A 24,673-nucleotide genomic window follows, 5' to 3' on the forward strand; every position below is an offset into this window, starting at 1 on the left:
ACAAAGTGGGGCGAAACGTTGGAAAATAAAATAGTTGTAAACTATTTTCGTTTCACTTGTGACCGCAACCCTGACCATCTTCCTATATATTTTTATTACAGGTTGTCAAATATTGTGGTTGAGATGTGAGCTGAGTTGTAGACTTGTAATTCTAATCTAATCGCACTGCCGTGGAGAGATGAGGGTGAATTACTTGAAGAAGAAGATTGATGAGAAGTATGAACAGAGATTCAATGATAAGAGTGGATAGTTCCATGTTGCTGAGATTGATGTTGAATCTTTGTCTTTGAAGTTCGTTACTGCAGTGAAGAAGCGTGGAGGATATATCTCTTTTTGAACCCCATTGTTTTTGGATTGGATCATGTTATATATATAAATGATCGACCGTATTTTTCAAAATGTGAAGGAGATGGTCAGGAGTGCAGTCAAAAGGAATACAAAATATGTAACAACTATTTATTGAACGACATTTTGCTCAACTTTTCAGGTCTTCATCAGGGCTGTGGTGTTTAAAAGAGAACAAGTCATTTTATGTATTTACTGTGATTCAAAAATAACAGGGTTTAAAAGAAGATACATCCTCCTTATCTCTTCACTACAGTACCAAAGAATCTCACTACATCTCATAGCCAAAGAATTTTTCCTCAATCTCTATTTCAGCACCATGGAAATATCCACTCTCATCACCATATCTCTTTTCACCCCTCTCCGCGATCTTCTTCTTCTACAAGTAATAACTCCTATCTCTCCACCACCCAGCTGGGACTAGAAATTATTTTTATTATTCTTTTTCTCTTTCATTCTTTAATTATATAACTATTATTATTTTTTATATATGTATATGTAGTTGACCGTAAAAATTGATATATAGGAAGATGGTCAGGGTTGCGGTCACAAGTGAAACGAAAATAGTTTACAACTATTTTATTATTTTATTAATTAACTATTTAACTATTTTATTAATAAAATAGTTGTAAACTATTTTCGTTTCACTTGTGACCGCAACCCTGACCATCTTCCTATATATTATTATTTTTATTTACAATTTATTTTTATTATAATTGATCTTTATTATTTAGAATTCTTTAATTGTTAAAGCATTGTGCATACTTATGGGTGTCTTTTGCATGAGATTATATTTCAACCCCATTATCAACTGTTAAAAAAAAAAAATATCATGCAAGGCCGATCTGGTAATAAAGAAATAATTTTTTAAAAAATCTCACTTTGAACTGTTTTGGCTGAAATGTTGGATACTTAAAAATAATTAATAATGAGTACTGGGGCTATATGGATATATTTTATTATAATTGATAAATACAGATTATATTCAGTTAATTTTTACAGAAGTGATTCATTTTTGGGATTTTACTCTAGTATGTTCATCCTACATTGCTATATTGTGTAAATTTCATTGAACTATAAGAAAGAAAAATTTTTAAATGTAAAATATTCACTAATTATACTGAAAATCTATAATAGAGGCCACCTTTTAATTTATAAGCAACCGTTGAGGTACATAATCAATCAAGTTGAGTCTGATATTTTGATGCTTATAAATAAATAATATATTTATAAAATTTTATAAGATTCTTCAACAAGAGTAAACAGAAAAAAAAAATGAAATATATGATATGAACTTGACCATTAAAAAAAAAGAGCACTGACCCTTAGAAAAAAATAATTTCTGCAGTAAGAATTGTACATCATGAAATTTCAGAACTCAGAAATCAGGTTTCTAAAAGTAATTATAGTTTATATATAACCTTTTCACTTTCTTGAGATTATTTATTATTGTTTAAATAAAATAAATTTTATCCAATTTAAGTCTCAAAACACTTTTTATTTCTTTAAAAGTCCAACATTTCCTCAAGAACGATCTTAAATATAAATTTACACCTCATATCCTATAATTTACAAACTTTTTGCAAGCTATTCTACACAGGTCATATATTTCAGTCAAATCAACCTGTCAATTTTTCATTCATTTTTAAAACTTTTAATTAAAAGTGACAAAATAGGTTGCTTTGACTCATACATTTCAGTCAAAACAACCTATTTGATTGTATCAACCTATTGACCTGAGTAGAATAGTGATTATATACATATTATTCCAATATATGATTATATACATATTTAAACAAATCATATACTTTGGTGCATATTATTTACATGAATTGTTACAAACGAAAAACTATAATTTCTGTTTAAATAAAATAAATTGTATCCAATATAGGTCTCAAAGAGTGTTATTTCTTTTAAAGTCCAATGTTTCAGCCAATTTGGGCATCCTCAAGGACAATCTATCACATAACAGCTTTTATTATTATTATTTTTTTGTTTGTTTTTTTAAAACTTATTTATCCATTCAAGTGTTTCCTGTAACCGGTTTTTTATTATATTTTCCTTTTAATCTATGTGTTAGTCTTATTCTCGTAAAATGTATCTATTTGTTTGTACTGATCTACTGCTGTGACTATGAATGATGGTCTGATCTCACATTACCGTCTAATATTGAATTTGTTTAGCGGGTCACTGAAGAGGATCTAGGAGGGTGAATTCCGGAGAGCGAATTTGTTGATCGGGTGAATTAAAAAATTGTGAAAGGGTGAAATTGGAGGAGCAGAAATGAGAAGGAAAAATAGGAATGAATTGATACATTTGTATTTGTTGTACAGACCGAAATTACAGACTGGAATGTAAAAGGAAACTGTAGGGGAAAAAAAAATTGTTTATTATATCTTATTATTGTATCTCTTTTTTTCTGATTATACCATTTATGTGTAATTTATATATGTCCGATTACGGATTGATAAGTATGCTGTGTGAGATAGCAACCTAATGTATTTAGGCAGCAAAGATAAATAAAGTATTTCTCTCTCTCTCTTGATTTTTAACGAACAAATATTTGTGATAGATTGTGCTTGAGGATGGCCGAAACTTTAGACTTTTAAAGAAATGAAGATTGTTTTAAGACTTAAATTGTTGTTGATTTGTTTAAATATGTATATAATTATAAATTGGAATGGCAATCCACCAATGGAATCTAGAAGTAATACTAAGATTACAAGCAAATATTAAAGATGATTAAGTTGGAGATTAAAATTTCAGGATAGCATTTCACCAAAAAACAATAATTTTAAATCAATATTTATATTTATTCTTTTTTATCTTTTTATAAAGTTTTTTTTTTAATTTAAGAGTTTAATTTTAAAACTCGAAACTAAATCAGCCTAAATAAGAAATTAAAGTTTTTTAATTTATTCAATTGAAATTAAATAAGTATATCAGATATATATTTAAGATAATTATATACATGTTAAAATCACAATTCATTCCAAGACTAAAAAAACTTATTGATGAGTCATATGAAATAAGAGATACTTATCAAAAATTCCTACAAAAATAACCCTTTCTTACCAGTAATATTGTAGTTCTTATTATTTTTAATATAATTAAATGAGTAACATCATTAATATATACACTAAAACTACAATTAGGACCAGTGCAGTGAACCAGTAATAGAGAAGCTACTACAAAAAAAAAAATGGTGGCTTAGTACTAGAATTGGCTCAAAAAGTGAATACTGCTGCCACAATTGAATCATCTATAATTTAATTGATTATCCCACCTCATATATTAAAACAGTATCAGCTTAGAAAAATATGACATGTTAGATTATTTTAACATTTAAAAAATATATTAAAAATGAAGATAGATAATTATCTGATTTCTAAAACTTTTAAAAGAAAAAAAATCAAGCACCAGCCTCAGGTTGCAGAATTGTGATCAGATAATTGTTTTTAAACAAGCTAATGTATTTATTAAAAATAAATAAAAAGGACGTTTAAATTAATCAATTGATTAAAAAATTAATTTATATTTAAATTTAATATTTGATTAACATTTCTCAAATTTATCAGTATTATTAACAATGCTATTATATTATATTAATTTGTTTATGTTCAATGAAATAAAAAAAAAAAAGAACATTAATTAATTAATCTTAATGTTTTGGAAAGAAGATATAAAAGAATAAATGTGAGTCCCAACTAGATCCAGTAAACACAAGCTTGTCATTAGATCGGGCACTAGAAAGATTAAACACTCAACATAGTTCAAGAACCAGGAAGAAAAAAAGGTAGTTATTTCACCCCAATTTTCAATTACTTTAATGAAAACTATTTATAATTACTAGTCGAAAACGACGAGTCTGCTAAGTGTAGGTAGAGGGAATAAAAAATGGCGGCTATTTCAAAAACTTAAAAAACATTAATTTTTCATTCAGAGCTCATCAATATATCTTAAAATCTACTGAAAGATTTGTAGTTAGTTCATTTATTTTGAGAAATCTATATCTCAGGAACTATATGACGTACAGATGTCTATTAGCACTCAAAATTAAGCTAGTTTAATGGACTATTGAAGAAGTTGTTTGGACGACAAGTTTGATTTATGAAAAATTTTATTTCAAAAACCATAGGACGTATAGATGTCTGTCAGCACTTAAATTAAGGCTAGTCAAATTTACTATAAAATAGTTTATAACGTTTATCTTTGTAGGAGTAGTAGTTTTTATGATATTTGTCGAAATAAACTAAAAAAAATGTTAATTTCTAGTTGTTCGTATAAAATCTTGGATTTTTGAAAAAATGTATCTCTAGACCCATAAGACGCCCATATGTCTGCCAGCACTCAAAATAAAGGAAATTTAACTTACTGTAAAGTAATTTATGACACTTATCTTCGTAGGGGTAGTAGTTTTTATGATATTTAGATATGAATATAAATTTGGCAAATGAGAATTTGTCCGAACAACTATAAATCAATTCATTTTAGCAAATTTCATGAACTACTACTCCTACGAAGACAAACATCATAAAATACTTTATAGCTCATCAAACTAGCTTTAATTTGAGTGCCAACAGACATTTCCACGTCAAATGGATTTTGTGTCATAGAGTTTTCATAATAAATTCACTAACTACTGTTCTTTCAGTACAACATTTTTATGAAATGTTGCTTTTTAAAAAGCTATATCTCGAGAACTATTGAACTTAAATAGCTCTATTAGGGCTTACAGTTTAGCAAATTCACTCTACTTTAAATGATGTTCTCTTAGATTTTCTATTGTTGGTAGTTTTAAAAATGATAGTGGTCCGAATGAAAAATTACTTATTTTAACGTTTTGAAACAGCCGTCATTTTTTATTCCCCCTACCTATACTTGGCAGACTCATCAATTTTGACTAGTAATTATACATACTTTTCATAAAAGTAAGCAAAAATTGGGGTGAAATAACTGCCGTTTTCCCTCTTGGGCTCTTGCAGTAATCGTGGATTGGTTTGGTGTGGCCAAATGGAACGAGGAACAATGGTAAGTGTGATATCCTGTGTAGGTTTTTTAATTAGTCATGGAAACAATTTAAATGTTAGTCAAAAGGAAATTAACATGTTTGGTCGATTTATAATTTCTATAATGCTTAAAATTTCCTCTTTTTGTTATAATTTTATAGAGATTTATTTTACTTTTTAGTGGCATTAATTAAATCCCATTTATTCTTGATCTGTACATTGAAATATTTTATGGCAGTCAATACTTTAAATTGAGCGGTTATATATTACACCTTAGCATGAATCACAATCTGTCGATAAAAAATGGAGTGAGTGGAGTGATTAGAAATTTGGATTGGAGTGATCATATGGACCACCTTGAACTTGTTAATTTTGTGCTTGTTTTGAGCTAACTAGTTCCCATTATTTTTTCAGCTACTTCACTTAAAATAATTTTGTCGAAACTATGATCTCTTTGGAAAATATTCTCTCCACTTTTTATTAATACTCATTTTTAATTAATGGCGAGAAACTTCGCTGGCCATCAACACCATTTATTTATCCTTATATATTTTTTTCCCTTTGATATCAGATTTGTGATTGAAAATTTTGTGACTTTAAAAATTGAAATATTAAGGGTGGTTGATATTTTCTCAGAAACTAACAACTTTTACCCTGATGTCTATGAACCGAAAGTGGTTTTAATAAGAGGAAATCACGAGTAGCATTCCCAACGATAACAATGGAAACCTCTTTGTAACAACTCACTGGCACAAAAACCAATTCCCAGGAAGTTGTCAAGGTTGTTAGTGCATTACGTAAAACAGGGATTCTCGCACATGCAAATATTTTGACGTTTAATTTAAGCTTAACTAGTACCTCTAAACTGTTTCTGATGTAAATAGCTCAGATTATGTTATTTTAAAAGGAATAATAAGGACTAAGAACAAATATTTCGATACAGTACATTTCTACATAACAGACATTCATTGGGGAGATTATTTTGTCCGTTATACTAAGGTTATCGTTATTAAGGGGTTAATATAAAAAGGAAACAAAATTGAAATAATAGAATCATTTACATTTCATTTATCCTACGATGGATCGTGAGTTTGAGAAAACAATAATACTATACTCGGCTCAATAAATAAACAAAATTTAGTTCTAGATGTACACAATAATATTTTATTGTAGGAGGATAGTCCGGGTGGCGGTCAATAAAGGTATTAAAATGGTAAAAGAAAACTATATATTGTTAACCAACGTTTCGTCCCAATTTGCAGGGCTTCGTCATTCAGTCGACATCTCTGTTTTAATATGACAGCCCTGCAAAGTGGGGCGAAACGTCAGTTAACAATAAATAGTTTTCTTTTACTATTTTGATACTTTTATTGACCGCCACTCGGACTATCTTCCTACAATCTACTTCATACGAACAGCTATCTTCTTCCAGTAACATTTTATAATTGTGTCCGTTTTAGAGGAATGAAAAAAGCTGATGGGGAATATTTACTTATTTTATTTTTATTTTATTTACCGACACACATAACATCTATTGAATGAAATACTCCACTTACGCCTGTTGAACAGATTCAATACTTAGGACTCCATCTCGACAAGAAACTTACTTGGAATCCACATACAAGACTGAAACGACAAGAAACTGCTCGTAGATTTCGATTGCTACAACACTTACTTGACAAACGCTCTAAACTTCCCATTCACTACAAAAAATTAGTATACACTACGATAATCAGACCAATTTGGACATATGGAATTGAGCTCTGGGGCTCCACCAAACCATCAAATTATTCCCGCATCCAATCGTTACAATCCAAAATCCTACGTAAAATCCTTGATGCTCCTTATTACGTTACAAATAAACTCATTAACAAAGACCTTAACATCCCATTCGTTGCAGATTTGGTCCAAAACAGATATGCATATTTTCATTCCAAACTCCTTAACCACCCTAACCCATTAATTCTTTATCTTTCATCCTTAACAATCCCTGATAATCCTCCGAGGCGTCTGAAAAGAAGATGGCCACGGGATCTTATAGGTTCGAACTGTCGTGAGAGGGCACCCTCAATTATTATTTTTATTAATTTATTAATATAATAAATAATTAATTTATATAATAACCCTTTGTGTAATAATCAGAAGTTTTTTTTTTTTTAATTCCCCGAAGTCAAGCCACAGTTGTAGCCTTGAAAAGTATATACATTTCTAAACGTTATATTGACTAATCATAAATGCCATTTGTTGTGGTTCATTACTGTTGTTTTAATCTTATCAGTGTTCTGTTTACAAACTATTTTAAGCTTCAAACATTGCACAATGCAGTGTTCGCTTATTATTTACCTAAGAATATTGCCACCTATCGACAGGTATACGATCTTTTCTTTATACCGACTGTAATATTGCATGCTTCCGAGTAGAGATTTTAAATCTGTATTTCTGAGCAACACTGGTGATTCTCCTATAGTTCAAATAAAAAAAAAATCTACTATATAGATAAATTATAGTTTTAATATTCACTCTTTTAAAAAAATATTTGAATGGGAAATTTAAAAAAATATATATATTTTCCCTATTTAACGAGCTCGGAACGATAGCAATCGAATCCGGTCGTGACAGATAGTTATTTATTCTGTTAGTTTACCCTTGAGTCAAACTTCTGTGTTCAGGAGTCCTCTTGGGGCAAGCCCATCCTCTATGAAGTAGATAAAATACCCATAATTAGAGAAAAACTAGCGGCTGAGCGTGATCATAAACAAATCGCTTTCTTGCACACGCGTTGTTCAAGAAATAGTACTTCCTTACAAAGTAATGAAACCATGGCCCTTCAATGGTTTTAGTGATAAAGATTAGTTTTTTTATTTATCAGGAACAATGTATTAAATGCCATCGAAGAGTCTCCAGTAATCAATCCTTCTTCCACATCCCACCAAAAAAAAAAAAAAAATCTGGACGAAATATAAAAAAAACGTTTCAGGTTTCTTGTAATATTTCTCCTCAGATGAGTTACTGTTGTACTCCTGGGATGAATACCTGGAGTGTTATTCTTTTATTTATTTATTTTTTATGATCCCTTGCTAATCATTGGTTACATACGGTTTTTTTTTTCAACTCAAGAACAGTGCCCCTTATATTGAGGAAGAGTTGTTGGATAAGGGGTATTTTCCAAACAGGTGGAGGATTGCAGACTTGAGACTGCTCTACAAGGGAGATGGTAAGGATAAAGAAATGCCTAAATCCTATCGACCAATATACCTCCTCCCAGTAGCTAGTACCGTCCAGGAGCACATGATCGTCTACAGCCTTAGACCAATCCTAAGTGCTGCAAGTCGTCCACGGCAGTTCGGCTCGACCCGTGACAGGGGAACTACTTTTGCGCTGCTGAGAGTGCGTAGGGACGTGGAGGAGAGTGCGGAGAAATATGTCTTATTGATCATGTTTTACACCTCTTCCGCCCTCGACAGTGTTTGGTGGTTCTGTGTACTCCAGCGGTTGCAAGAGCTCGGCACCCCCAATAATCTATACTCCCTCGCAGGCAGTTACCTCAATAACAAGAGTGTCAGGATCAGGGGGTAACTACTAAGAGGTCAAGAGAAAAATCGAAAGAGGATGTCCGCAGGGTTCGACCGTAGGACCAGTGGAAGCTAGTATTCGATGAGTTGCTGGGGGAACTAGAGGACAAGGGGTTCCTTGCCACGGCCTACGTCCTGCCAGTCATCGTGGCTAAGAACAGCAGATTCAGACTAAAGACAGAAGCGGAGAGGTGTGCCAGTCTCGTAGGAGAGTGGTGCGTGAAGAGGAAGTTGGGTATGGCAGCAGTCAAGACACAGGCCATACTCATAAGAGGCTCTACGGACAGGGCTCATCCTGGATATCCAAGGAGAGAGGGTTAGACCGGGTGAGGAGGTGACATAGCTTGGTGTGAGGATAAGAAGAAGATTCGATGCCACTTCTCATCTGGTGTATCTAAAGGACAGAGTGACACTGTCACTCAATGGATTAAGTAGGATAGGGGGTGCAATTTGGGACCTCAGGTACCCTGCTACGATGACCATATATGAAGGTGTGATCTTGGGTAGTCTGAGGTAAGCATCGCCTGCGTGGAGCCGAAACCTCACGCAGACACAGAAGATTGGCCACCATTCAGAGATTGGCTCTGCTGAGGGTCACGAAGCCATACAGAACGGTGTCACATGAGGCGGTGCAGGTGATGGCCGGAGCGATGCCCCTGGACTACATTCTCAGGGAGGATGTCCTTTAAGTGGGTAGCAAGCCAGAAGGGCGCTACTTTGAGAAAATTCTTCCCTACCGTCCTTTCTAGATTAAAGACTAAATGGGTCCTCTCAGACTATTGGGTCTCACAGATCCTAACAGGACACGGGGGGTCTCGGGGAAAGCTGCAGAGCTTTGGAAAGAACATCGACCCCCGGTGCCCCACGGGCGGAGTTCCTGAAACAGAAGAACACGTAATAGTATGGAAGGACACCGAGCAAGGCTGTCGAGCAAGACCGGGAATTTCGCCCTCGCCAATTCGGACTTTTCAGTTTGATGGGAGAAGAGAATTATCCCTTTTTCAGGGAGTTCATTATGGGTGGAAGGAGGGAGATGGGCACAACTCATTTCACAATAGGAACATCGGCGAGCTACCAGAAGAGGAGGAAGCTGACCCAGACTGAGACCAGGAGGGCTGGACCAGCCTGGTAACTGTAGGAGGCATCCAGACGGATGCGCACCAGAAGGAACTAGAAAACGGATGCAGTGGACAAGGCGCAGCTCCATCAGTAAGGTGCTAAATCTAGCGCAGGACTGCACCACAGTAAAAAAATTAATAAAAGAATAAAAAAAGAAAAAAAAGAATTGGTGATCTTTGGAAGCAGTGAGTAGTGGCATGCGCAAACTGCACCCGCACCCCGTATGCCAGAAATGGCAAGGGAGGGGGATTAAAAAAAAAATAAGTATACATAAGGAGTATTCATGATGTTGTGTTAAATGCAAAATGTTTTACCATGTTTAATGTTATAAGTATAGGATTGTGAGCAGTCCTGTTTAAAGTCATATTAAATGGTAAATGCCTAAGAGCTCCTTGCGGATTTTCTGAGCAACTTATTTAGTAACATTTCCCTCCAAAACTTTTTGGGATTGTTTACTTCTCTAAGTTTTGATTAAAGTAACTTATTACGACATGCATAAAATTTGTAAAAAGTGAAAGTTTGGCTTCCGAGTGCCAAGTTTTGATATGTTGATCTTCTAACTTGTGAGGAACAGAATCAAGATGAGCTAATTGGCAACTGTGTAGCATTATTATTATTGTCATCCATTGCTTTATAAGTTATAAAAACATCTAAAACAATACTAACACAATCAAAACACAAACTACAAGCAAGTAACCAAAAACGACAACAAGCAAAATGATGATGAGCTCAGCTGGTCTGCTGCGTGACCTCATTCTCTATTTAACTGACCTAGTAACAACAGGCTCTCAACCATGTTACATGTTAAATCGTTTTAACATGCTAAAAGAAGGAAATATTGCTCTACTTAACATGAGTTTTTCCATTTTACACGCTTTAACATGTTAAACTAACATGTGAATATGCCTATAGTGGATAAGTAAATTCTATTACTATATTTTTCTCTGCCTTCTCTGGATTTCTCCTCCTTCCTCTACCTTTTATCCTTTCTTAATACCCACCGGATGGTTACCCTCCGGACTTTGTGCCAAAAGGAATACCACTCGGTAGAACGAAGTTATCTTCCCGCAATACCCGACCTCTGGTTATAATAATAATACCCTGCAGGATGAGGTTACCACCCTTGGAGAACTTACAGCTAACACCTGTAAATCTCATTCTATCTATTCACCTCCTAATCCTAAGTGAGCATGCATCGTCGAGGCCTTCTGGTGAAGAGTACCTACATTGTAAATTAAAATCAGAGCATTTAATACTACTTCCTCAACACTTCCAATTAACACTCAAATATCAGAAAAGGTGGACAATTAAACATTTCTGATAATAAGTCCTCACAAAATATGTGCGCCCTCCGGTGGCCCACTACTAAGGTTTTCGCTACCGAACTATGGTCCGGTTCTGAACTACTGTTGAGGTTAGACGATTGAATCTCTTCTTAAAAAAACATCTCTTTAATAACATTTTTCGTTGGTTTAATACCATATTTAAATGGGATAGTTTGGCAAATCATTTCGCTTACAGTTTCATCTCTTATTTTTTTAATAATCCTTAAATCCATAGCTCGCATTATCCTCCTGTGCTTAATTCCTTCCATCCTGTATTAGGAGATGTCAATAGAGCGAAGTGAGGATGTTAGTAAGAAGATCAATATTGGAAGGGAAGCGGGTTTATAAACCTTTAGATTTGTATCCTTGAAGACTTCCTATTTGCCGACTCACATGTCTCGCCTAGGCACTCAGTCGGTTTTTAACATCTTCGTCTTATCAGGATTAATCTCTGTATTGTTTCTTTTTTAAGTCTTCTGGAAAAATTCTCATATTATAAATCAGGATAATGACCATAGTTGATATAAGATTGCAAGGATCTAAATATCAAGTTGAATTTCAAAGATCATAGAGATGGAAGATTCGATAAATAAAGAATAAAAAAATACTAGAGTTATGTATTTGTCTCATTCCTAGGTTGGTTTTAAGTTCTTTGAAGCAGCAATGAAATGTTGCCAGCGTGTGTGTTTATATACAGGGGGGCTTTACATGGTCAGTCAAAATGGCAGTCTTCATTCTAATGACGTTCTAAAAACTAGAATTACGATACTGACTTGAATCGTTTGTCTGCTTAAGGTTGTCCTGGAAGTACATATAATTTGCGTTACGATGGAGCTCGCAGAGGATGAAAGAATAACTTAATATTTCTTAGCTCCGAGGGAACTTCACATTTCTTAAGACCTTCTTTTCTTTTATCGTCTTTAGGACTTATGGTTTCTACCCAGGGGCTGCCACATCTTGCTAACCAGAGGAAGAGTGTCAAGAATCATTTTTGAACCCGCCAAGGAATAAATATTAACTGTTCCATGCGGGAATCGAAGAAACTCCGTTCATAACCAGGCGCTCTGGGAACCTCAACCCAAAGTGGTCTGCCTTCGAGGCCCCTCACATAAGTTTAGTTACGTTACCAAGCCTGGATGACCATCGTTTTTTGAGCATTTGATAATAGCGAGAGATTGTCTCCAGGTTTCAGTGTGAGGTTAATAGTGCTTAGGACAGGCATAAAGCATATCTACTTAAATATATATTTACATAGATGAACATAAACGTTTATATGAGGAGAAAATGGCTGGGGATGCGGTCAGTAAAGAACAAAAATAAGCACTTTTTAACTTATTTGTGTTCTTCGTTGACCGCACCCCTAATCATTTCCTCCTGCTATATATAATCCATGGTCAACTATCTACTCATCATTATTAACGTTTTAAAATCCTATCTTATTTTATAATACAAATCCCAGGATTGGCATCAGTAAATTTGCAGGAGACAAATAGATAAATCCAATTTTGGCCCTTCTGCGCTCTTGGCGAGTTCTACGGTCTCCTATACGAGGATCTTATTTTTTTTTTTTAATATTTTAGAATTTCTGTAAAATTGCTTTTTTTTCACGTAAGAACACTGTGATTATTAGAGAAACTATAAATCTCAATTAAAAAATGGTTAATTTTGAAAATGAAAATAGTTTCATAGATAATTTTATACCCTATTTGTACCTACACCTTGGCGGGCGTCTATCTCACCACCTAATAAGAAGATAAATCATTAATATGAAATTGACTAGCAACTAATAACATACTATTGATATTATAATACTGATTAGAGACAATTGATGGTTTTCATAGTCAACTTTTAACAAGCAATTAATTCTGATGTATTTAAAATCATAAGGTGGCCATACACGATCTCTTCATTCGTCAAAATGGCGCGATGTCTCTCCATCATTGTTTTGGTTCAAATGCGATGACAGGCTTATCTGGATTATTCAGTCAGGTAAACATCTAATTGCTATTTCGATACCTCTTTTGACCACCACAGGGTCAATGCGGACTATCTTAACCTTCCAACTTAACCGTCAAACTTCCAATATAATGTGTCGAGGTAGGTTAGCGTGTCTCTCAGAAGGCCTCGTTATTACATTTATATTCTCAATGTCACCAATATAAGAAGGTTGGTAAGGATAAGAAGATATATACAAGAAAAGGGAGGCCAGGATAGACCGGGGAAAGGAGGAGAGTGATTAACCGAAAGGGCACGAGTATTTCGGGAACCAAAGATGGTAGTAAATAAGATAACGATAGTAGAGGGGACCAGTCTCCCTAGTCTAGCGAATACTGAAGTAACAATTCAAAAAATACTTAATGACTATGTAGTAACATCCTGGTTAAACATCGAAAGGATTCAAGGGGGGACTAACATCGGCCTCATCAGATATGATCTTATAAGAGTCCGCAATAAACATAGAGGTCGAGAGAGGTTCAAAATAGTGAATTTATTTTAACTCTTCCAGTAGGTTTATCTAAATTAGTTTTATTGATAATATGTACATTGTTATGGTATTTAATGTAACTCAGTTCTATATACATATTTACTAAATAATAATTGATTATCTGGTCTTGATCGAAATATTACTTGATGAACGTATTCCAGTAGGCGTGGCGCTAAGCGGACTCTTATAACAGATACTCGGTTATACTCGCCACTTTGTGTCGTTATTATCAAAATAAAGACGTTCCCATTTGTAAAAAAAAAATAATTAGCGATGCTATAATCTAGATAGATTAGTAGATTATTAAAACGATTCTTCAAGTATCAGTATTTTTCGTGATGCTACTGAGAATATAAATCGAAATAGTGAAATGTTTTTCGGGGCTATGGTAAATACATATGATAGTGAAGGACAGTGTACAAACAATTGTAACTCGAGATGATTTTAATAATTTGATTCTCCAGTTTTTTATTTTATGGAATAAATAAATATCTAAATATTTTGTATTGTAAATGCTTTTGGTACTATAGCAAAATTAGTAATTTTGTTCTTAATATTTTAATAATAAAACTGATATAGGAAAGTTTGCTTTCAGAAACTTGTTGCTTTAAATAAACGTGTAATATGTTCTTGCACAAGTTTTAATTGTTCTTAGGAACATGAAGAAATGATAACCAGTTCTGGAATCGATTCAATACCTGAATCGATTATCCTTATCGTTATCTTTTACTGCAGATAAAAGTTGTTTACATGTGATTTTGGTGGTCAGACCTCTTTGAAATTGTCAGTAGGGTGTTATACCCTAACCAACTTTTATGTTTTTGTTTTTTTAAATTATAAAAAGTACTTAATTTATTATAAATACGCATGACACCCCTCGGCATTACCTGGGTCGTTTCTTGTGGCCTACTTATGTGTGAGATCACAGTTCCCTTTGGGATATGACATAATCACGGTAACCTCTGCGAATTGAGGTTCAAATATTTATCATTATTATTATTACCAATGACTTACGATGCTTAAAGAAATAATAACCAACATCATCAACAGAGCTTTGGGAAAATATGTTGAAAACTTTGATTCTTCTCAGTTCTCTCTTGGACTTGGTACTTATGTTCTATTCATTTCCTTGAGTTAGTAATTGTAAATATTGTGTTTTTAACTGGTTTAAATGTATTTATAGGAGATATCGTGTTTAACAATTTGGAACTTAAAAAAAATTGTTTAGATGACCTCAATGTACCTGTCAGACTTCTCTATGGAAAAATTGGTAGGCTTTGACATCTGGTAAATTTTGGGTCATTTAAAAGTTTTTTACAAATTAAGTTTATTTTTAGGCAAATTCTCGCTTAGGTTATCATACCTCAAGTTTTTTTCATCACCATCTGTGGTTGAAGTTGACGAATTATTCATACTTCTCGTTCCAAATCAGCATGCTACGTATGATGAAGAAGCAGAAAAGAAATGTGCAAATGAAGCCAAACAAGCAGAACTACAAAAGGTGGAAGATGCTAAAAAGAAAGCATTGGAAAAAGGTAATTTTGTATTTTCCTATACTATAGGTGATCAGTTAAATAGATTTTAGAATTATGGAAGTGTTAGATTAAATTGTCCAATCATTACATTTATAATAGGATTGGTCATTCACGGTGACAGACCAAGGTTGGGAGGGGTGATCCTCCCTGGGCACCACACAAATTAATAATTCTTTATTATTTAATGAGTAGAAGAGGCCTGCAAAAATAAGTACACCTAGAGTCTGAAATTGTCTACATATGCAACTGTCCATTAAAAAAATTATAAATGTGTCAAAAGATCTTATAATCTTGTATCTTTATAGAATTTTCAAATAATTAGATAACTGTGTTGGCAATGAGTTTTATTTAAAGGAGACATTTTAATGTTGTTAGTATGATGAAGTTTGTATTCTTATAATTTTATTTAAAAATTATTGGAAACCAATATTAGTATTTTTAAAAAGTATAATTTTGAGTATTGTTTATGTCTTTAATGTAATCTTGAAGATATTTAAAGTAATCTTTTATTATTAGTGGTGACATTATTTTTATATATTGATTGTAATCTGTATTATGAAAATGAAACTAAAATATTTTAGCATAAAGTATATTTTTTATTTTAACTATCTGTCCATTGTAAAAGTAATTTCACCAATGACAAAAAGGCTGCAGTACACTAGGCCTGTAACTAGTATCAAACCTAAACTGGAATTACTTAGTGATGGATAGTATTACTTTTAAACAGTCTGCAGAGACCCAAGTGGAGAAAGTGACCACAGAGTATAGAACAAATTTTGAAATATGAAAAATGAATCCTTTTTTTTAGTCATGCCATCATCCAAGAAAAGGAGCAATTAGAGTTTCATTTCTTTGGTATTTATTAATACATTTTTCCTTATTTTGAATAAAGAGAAGTGCGTCATAAACATTATTCTATCTATCTATATATGGTGTTATATCCCTTCACCGAGACTGGGCCTCCTGTAAAAGCTTTAGCCAGTCAACAGGCTCAGCTGCAGCAGCTCTCCTGTTTCGGACTCCCAGTAGAGCCCGTGCGTACGCCTCAGAGTCATCCTATCTTACATTTGGCCTCCCAACCCTTCTTGGTCCATGCATCTCTCCAGACAGCACCTTCCTGGATATCTCTGAATCATCCATTCATGCGACATGCCCGACCCATCGAAGTCATCCCATCTTAATGAACTTAACCAAATTTATATATATGTATATAGTTGAACGTAAAAATTTAAATATAAGATGGTCAGGGTTGCGGTCAAAAAAAGAGCAAATAGTTTAAAACTATTTGTTCTTTTTTTTACCACAACCCTGACCATCTTCTTATATTTAACCAAATTTATATTCTTATTAAGGCCAGCGACTTTGGCATTTCTCCTTCTCCAAATTCCACCCTCTCTAACCGGACCAAAATTCCTTCTGAAGATTAATCTTTCAAAGATCAGAAGTCTATTTTCATCTTGCTTCTGATCCATAAGTTAAAATAGGGGGGACCGAGGTTTTGTAGAGGGTGATCTTGGTCCTGTTAGAGAGTAATCTGCTTTTAAAATGCTTCACAAGACCAAAGTAGCACTGTCTCGCCACTGCTATCCTCCTGTTGACTTCCCGAGAGATGTTTTCAGAATTGATCTCAGAACCGAGGTAGACAAAGCTACATGAACATTATTCAATTATTCCACCTGCAAGCTATTTTTCAAGCTACCATTCTGGTATATCTTTTAACCTGGTAGGAGTGTCCTCCTTTATTGTCCTGTAAGAGGTGTCTTGTGAGCATCTAGCTCATTTTTTCTATTTTTTTTTTATATAATTGGATGTAATAATGACATATTACTTGGATGTAACGATTATTTTCTATACAATTTGAAATTAAAATTGTAAATTTTGTAAAAGAGCTAAGATCTTTTTGCCTCGGCTCATGATTTAAAAGAAGAAACCCAGGAGGTGTCCAGGTGAGCAAAATGCTCAAGGCTACACCTCTCCCGGGTTAAGAAAAGACCCTAAAAATGGTGTATGGACAGTATAATAAATAATGCACTGTTCAATACCAACCTTTGCTTGATTTTTATACTAGATATTTCAGGATATAATTAAGTATAACAAAATAAGTATTCCATCATATTTTTAAATTCTTTACTTTACAAAAGAAGAATGCTTATGGTAATGAGTGACTCATTACATAGAGTTTCCAACCTATTCTTACCATCGTGGGGGGGGGGGGGGTCAAGTTTTCATTCTGTAGGGTCACCATGAAACAAAAGTCAACCCCCCTGGCAGGATTTGAACCAGTGTCACTGCAGTTCCGTGGTTGCTGAGGCCAATGCCTCAACTCCCTCAGCTACAAAAAGCTCTACTTGATTTCTGTTGTCACATGGTATGATAATTAATCATTTCAGAATGGTAACATTTTAAGTAAAGATTGTGAATATCATAAATTGTAGTAGTTATTTATCCCAGAACAAAATGAATTTATTCATTACTTTTTTAATTTTCAGTCTTAATTTTGTTATTGAATTTATATCAATCTTCAAGATATTAAACATTATATGTATAAGCTAATTTTATAAGATCAGTTTTGTTTTTTTTCAATATAAATAGTAAAACTAATGTATATATTATATTAATTTGGCTGATTTGACTTTCAGGTACTGAATTAATTTGAAATTTATTATTAGTCGTATAAATTAAATCATGAAATATGCTTAGGTGGTTGGTTGAGTAAAAATGTGCGAAAAATCTTCTTAATGCTTTTATACGGTTGCAAGGAATGGAAACATTCGAAAAATTACAAAAAAATGAAAAAAGGAATACACACCTTGCGCAATGGTTACTATTATTTATTTTTTATTCTAGACACGTTATAGTTATCATTTTTATGATTTTATAAAAAATGAGATAACAAAGTTATAACAGTCTTTGGCTTTCATTAAAAAATAAATAAATCAGTCTCATCAACAGCCTATGATGTATATATATTTATTACCGTATATATCAAATATAGATTTATTTATTTTTTATTCTGAAGTAAATTTTCAATATTATCGAAAATGTTTATGCAAATATTTTTATTACTAAAAAAAGTAGGAATTAAACTGTTAGTTACTTTTCTAGCCCTTTAGAGACTGAATAGTGGAAGTGCTTTTCAATGAATGATTTTCAAATACCAACACAATGATGATTTTTATAAAACAATTAAACAGATAATTTTTAAAATATTTCAATTTTTTGTTTAATATTTTAAAAAGAAAGACCTAATTCATGAATTTTTTAAAATTAATTAGTTACTTAGTTAGAGTTTTAGGTCTATCAGAAATGCATTTCCCTGTTTAGTGCAATAGAAAATGATTTGCAAATTTATATTTTATGGGTTGGGTTTCAAGCATCGGAATCCTATATTACATGATTTTTAAGAACAAAGAAACAAAATTATGATCATTTGTTTGAAATTTTTTGACTTGTTTGAACTCTAGTGGCAAGGATAGAAACTAATATATGCCTTAATAACCACTAGATAATGCTAGAAACAGAGCTGATAAATCAGTGTATAGGTCTTAAGCATCAGACTTGTTGGGCTGATAAATCAGTGCCATGGGGATCGTTGTGCTCATGCTGATAAATCAGCTCATAGTCCCTGAAGGGCTAGTTGCGTGTAGTTATTATTTTTATGAGTTATCGAATAACCAATACAAATTTTCATTTTAAGAATTATTCCAAAAAGTGATTTCTAAAGGAAGTATCGTTTATACCTATTTCCTATATTTTATCGTATTATTCAGTTTTGTACAAAATCTCTTTGATTACCATTTTCATAAGTTTAAGTCTGTCCCTGAAAGTCAAATGAGTCAAAATTATTTTATTTTTTGTTTTTATCTTAGTAATGTAAAAATAAAAAAGAATATAAACTGTTCTAACAGACTTTTTAGACCTAAAAAGTTCCTTCCTAATTGGCTTAAAGTATTCTACATTGTCAAAATTACTCAATTATTAGTTTATATTTATTTCAGAATTTTTGTCTTAATAGCCAAAATAAACGTTTTATTAATATTTCAGCAGTTTTCTAACATAGTTTATTACCCAACCTAATAAAATTTAGTGTGTAAAAAAAAAATAATAATAATGATTATAATGTAAAATAATACGTTACTTAATTAAAATCATATTTTGACTCATGTGGCTTCTCGGTTAAAAATTTTAACTATTAGATTATATTTTATTTACTTATATTAATTACTCTAAACGTCTAGGTGATTGGACAAGTTATATTTTCCTGAGAAGCTTCCTATTTTTTGCGTTTGCAGATGAGAGGTTCTGTCGTACAAGAAGTTATAAAAGATTGAAAAAGGGAATATACACGATCTGTGATGGTTTCCTTTTTTATATTACTTATAGATACAATTTTGATTTATTTCACTCGAATAATAAGATAAAATAATTTTAATTTAATTTTTTTGTTCTATTTAAAATTTGTTTGTTGAAAGTAGTAACTTGACTAAATTATACTCACCTACAAAAAAAATTTATCTTAAATTTCTCTATTATTATTTTTTTTTTTTTAAATAAATTATTTAGTATCCAGGTTAAGTCTCAAAACATTCTTTATTATGTCTTTAACAGTCCAATATTTTGACCAATTCACCCATCCTCAAGGAGAATCTTAATTATAAATTTTGGGGCCGCCCGTAGCTCAATGGTTAAGACACAGTCTTACCAATTTGATGTCTATTGGCGGTGCCAGTTCGAATCCGGTCTGGGACGTTGACTTTTTTCATTGAGTGGCGGTCCCACAAAATGAAGAACTTTGACCCCCAACCATGGTTAGGCAGTATAGGACTCCAATGGGAGTCTTGGCCGAAAAAAAAAAAAAAAAAAAAAAAAAACATTATAAATTTACACCTCACACCCAATCATTTAGAAACTTTTGTGGGCAACTTTATCTGTAAAAAGTAGGCAACTTTATCACTATTTCATTAATTTTTAAAACTTTTAATTACACATCAATTTAACTCTATTATCACGTTCTTATCAACACACTATTATTTGCTATCTTGGAAGATTACTGATTGACCGTGTGTAACAATAAATGGAATATGGTCCGGGTGCGGTCAAATTAAGCTCAAATAGTAATATTATGTACTATTTTTATTTGAGCCAATGTTTCGCTCCACGTTGCAGTGCTTCGTTAGGGCTAAAAAAGATACAAACACTTAACATAAGTAAAAAAATTCCACTTACTTTTTTTACTTATGTTTACTGTTTGTATCTTTTTAGCCCTGACCAGGCCCTGTAACATAGGGCGAAATGTTGGCTCAAATAAAAATAGTATGTAACATTACTATTTGAGTTTAATTTGACCGCACCCGGACCATATTCCATTTATTACTATTTACTATCAAGAAATAGTGTGTTGATAGGAAAGTGATAATAATGCTAAGTTGATCTGTAATTAAAAGATTTAAAAATTAATGAAACAGTGACAAAATAGGGTGATTTTGACTGATAAAGTTGCCTACAAAAGTTTCTAAATAATTGGGTATGTGTAAATTTATAATAAGGTAGTCCTTGAGGATAGCCGAATTGGCCAAGACATCGGTCTTTTAAAATACATAATAAAGAATGTTTTGAGACTTAACATGGATACTAATTAATTTATTTAAACAATCAAAACCAATCTCAAGAAATTGAGAAGATCATTTATTATTATTATTTTTTTTTTAAGAATTTATTTTCCTTTCCCTCAAAATAGGATCAAAACAATTTTTAAAAAAATTAACTATTTTAAAATTTATTGGAAAAAAAATATTAATTTTTTTATGTACATAATTATAACAAAATTAACTTCTGTAGTTCCTACTTAAGCTCTAATGAGCTCATCGCAGTGCTGTGATGCTGATGGCAGCACTGGCGTGTTTTTAATTGACGCACAATAGGCCTTATAGGCCGCAGTGCTTTCGTGCCAAATTAAAAAAAATAAAATAAAATAAAACTTCTGTTTTTTAAAAAAATTTAATTAGCACAAAAGTGATCCAACCAATTGAAGAGCTCTAACATTTGTAAATAAATTAAATTTCATGTAGAAAAATTAATAATGGAACATTGCTGATTGACCACATGTATCAATAAATGGAATTTGGTCCGGATGCGGTCAGATTAAACTCAAATAGTAAATTGGCGTACTATTTTTATTTGAACATTTCGCACCTCGTTGCAGGGCATTGTCAGGGCTAAAAAAGATACAAAGACTTAAGTACAAAAAAAAAAAATAAGTGGAAAAAGGTACTTTATTCTATAATCTTGTTATTTTCAACTTTTTTTTTTTTTGGTAATTATGTTGTGTTTGTATCTTTTTTAGCCCTGACAAAACCCTGCAATGTGGGACGAAACATTGGCTCAAATAAAAGTAGTACACCAATTTACTATTTGAGTTTAATTTGACCGCACCCGGACCATATTCCATTTATTTTTAATAATTAATAATGTATTACATTGAATCAGTTATTTCAGAAACGACACATATGTCATTTATTAAAATAAGATTTGTATTGCTTCTGAAATAAGCAATTTAATTGTATTTTAAAATACAGTTAAAATTTATTATAGAAAGATGACCTTTGTGTAAACTACAAATGAATACCATATCAATCCCTGTCCTATATTGAATATTTGCAGAAGTATTAAGTGTTTAGATGTTCGATAGGTTTATTGTTAATAATTGGGAAGGTAGATCATTGACAAGTAAAATTTTAGCTCTAAATCTTGGATTTATGAAATGAAAAAAATAATTTTATTCTGGGATAAAAGTCCCCTTAGAATAAATTCATGGTTCACACATTAGGACTAATTATCTGGCAAACATTTATAAAGTTACAGTATACAGATTAAAATTACATTAATACATTAGGTTAAATTACAATGGTAATCAATATTAATTGTATTTTATATTTAAGGCTATGTACATTGTTCACATTGACACAGAGGTTTGATTACGTAGTACGTGAAGGAATAGTTGTTTATAGAAAGAACAGATAAGAATTGACAAATGAAGATAAAAAAAGAATTCCAGAAGGAGGTTGCATGTATGACAAAGGAAGCATATAAATTAGTCTGTTGGGATCTGGTGTTTTGTGAATGGATGGATGATCGTAGAGTAGGGAGTTCAAGGATATAGATAGTTTTTTTATTTTTAAGAAAAAAACCAAGGAGGCACTTCATTTCGGTATACCAACGGAAGATATAAGAACGGCTGGGAAACCTGATAGCCTTCTATAAACCAAGGAACCATAGTCGAAGTGGGGGAAAACGAGAGATGATACTAGGAGCAGACGGTTATTCGGAGGGATGGGTCCGGGGAATATTAATCTTTTTACTGACCAATTTAACAGTTGTGTACCTTTATTAACATATGTTCCTAAATAGTAGTCCACGTAGACCAGGGAAGAGCCTGTTTGCTACTATTTTGTCAGAACTGTTTACCTTAGATTTGATAGTTAGTTGAAAGATCTCAATAAAACTATTATGATAAGTTATCAATATAACATATCAATACGTAATATGTATATATAATAGTATTATGATAAGTTAATGATAGTAAAGCACAAAAATTTTGAAGGATAGAAATTATTATTAAAAGTAACAAATACCGGTTTATTTTAACCGTGTTAAATTGACTTGAGCATAGTAGCCTGCTAATTTAATAAAGCAATCTGAGGATGTGATACTAGGATTGTCTGGATTCTAAGATTGATAACGGCCGGAATGATAACTCATTCCTCAACATCATCTCAAGCAAGATTATAAAATTAAATACAAAGGGAAAAAAATGTATGCCATTTGTAAATTGTATCAATGAAGATAGTCTTATTTTGTTTTATAGTTTATATTGAAAGAAGATAGTTGACCATATGAAGTAGATTGTAGGAATATATTCCGAGTGGTCAATAAAGGTTTCAAAATAGTAGAAACAAAAACATATTGCTTCGTCAGGGCTGTCAAATGGTAACGAAGATGATAAAATGATGAAAGATGACAACTGTTTCCATCTAACAGCCTTCAAAGTGGAGCGAAACGTTGATTAACAATAAATAGTTTTCATCTACTATTTTGATACCTTTATTGACTGCCACCCAAACTGTCTTACTACAGTTTTATAGTTTAATTAAATGATTTGTTTTTACCATTTTCAAGATGAATTTGTGATGTAAATTTAATCTTTTGTCTTATATGTATGTTATTTATGTTATCCCCTATGAAAGCAGCTGTATGTAACTATTATTAATCTCAAATTGATTAGTATAAATACTTGTAATCTCTATAAAACTTGATTTTTATTTTTTAGATCCGTTCATTCTTTTATACTCTTTGCAGTATATACTAAAAAAATTTATTTCGCTTTTCTAGTCCTTGTAAATCTTGTTTAATTTTACAATATATATACTAAGTGTTGGATTTTATAGACATACACATATATATTTATATTATAATTTACACATTAAGTTGGCAAGCAATTCAATATGCCTCGCTTCTTTAGTAATACTAATATATACATATTTTATAATTTTTAAATTTATATATTAATTTAAAAATCACTTGCAGATTTTTGTTTCTTTTTTCAGCAAAAGGTACCGAAAAAACACCAGTAAACAAATCTTTTGTAGAAAAAATAGCCTCGACTTTTATTAAAAATATTGAAGTGAAAATAAAAAATATTCATGTGAGGTTTGAAGACAGGTACTTAACTTATTCATGATTTTTTTTTTTTATAATTAACATTATTTATTTTAATTTAATTTTTTATCCATGTAAATCCATAACATCCATCCATTAAATATATCCATGTAAATCCATAACATATATTTAATATAAATGAAGTGTAGATAGTTCACCGTAGTTTATAAGTCAAGAAGATGGTCGAGGGATGCGGTCAGCAAAAAAATATATAAATAAACATTTATTCATGCCTACATTTCGACCTGGAAAAAAAAAAAAGGATAACAACCATCATTTAGAGAAACATAAAATTAAAAAGAAATAATAAACTAACCAATTTGTAAATATGCATGATAATGAACTGAAAATAAAAAGTAGTTGATTAATAACCATGGAATTAGATAGTAGGAAATTGATAACAATGAAAGGTGAAATAAAATATTATGTAGGTAAGAAGATATGTAAGTAAATAAGTAGTGTGACTACTTACATATCTTACTGTCTAACTCTATGGTTATTAATCAATCAATCTGTCTTACTATCTAGTTCCATGGTTATTAATCAATCAATCTATCTTACTGTCTAA

The 24,673-nt window shown here is 31.9% G+C and overlaps 2 protein-coding genes across 2 annotated transcripts in view; both read left to right on the forward strand.

Moving 5' to 3' along the window:
* The first annotated feature begins 8,582 nt into the window (after positions 1-8,582).
* On the forward strand, positions 8,583-8,930 carry LOC136796676 (uncharacterized). Its single transcript, XM_067051023.1, has one exon. It carries the CDS (start codon positions 8,583-8,585, stop codon positions 8,928-8,930), a length of 348 nt encoding a protein of 115 aa, XP_066907124.1.
* Positions 8,931-14,589: 5,659 nt separating this feature from the next.
* Vps13 (vacuolar protein sorting 13C) overlaps positions 14,590-24,673 on the forward strand; it is a gene marked incomplete in the record, with an annotated part of 159,879 nt that continues 149,795 nt past the window's right edge. Inside the window, 6 exon segments of the mRNA XM_067051012.1 lie at positions 14,590-14,961; positions 15,039-15,125; positions 15,193-15,390; positions 18,091-18,210; positions 19,629-19,748; positions 23,994-24,108. Coding sequence (XP_066907113.1) covers positions 14,871-14,961; positions 15,039-15,125; positions 15,193-15,390; positions 18,091-18,210; positions 19,629-19,748; positions 23,994-24,108 — 731 coding nt within the window.

The sequence above is a fragment of the Halyomorpha halys genome, unplaced genomic scaffold (genome assembly GCF_000696795.3).
Source record: "Halyomorpha halys isolate HHAL.00 unplaced genomic scaffold, Hhal_1.1 Scaffold570.1, whole genome shotgun sequence".
Classification (NCBI taxonomy): Eukaryota; Metazoa; Arthropoda; class Insecta; order Hemiptera; family Pentatomidae; genus Halyomorpha; species Halyomorpha halys.

Excerpts from the sequence above, each read along its gene's own strand:
- LOC136796676 (XM_067051023.1), top strand. The coding sequence starts at position 8,583 with ATGCCTAAATCCTATCGACCAATATACCTCCTCCCAGTAGCTAGTACC.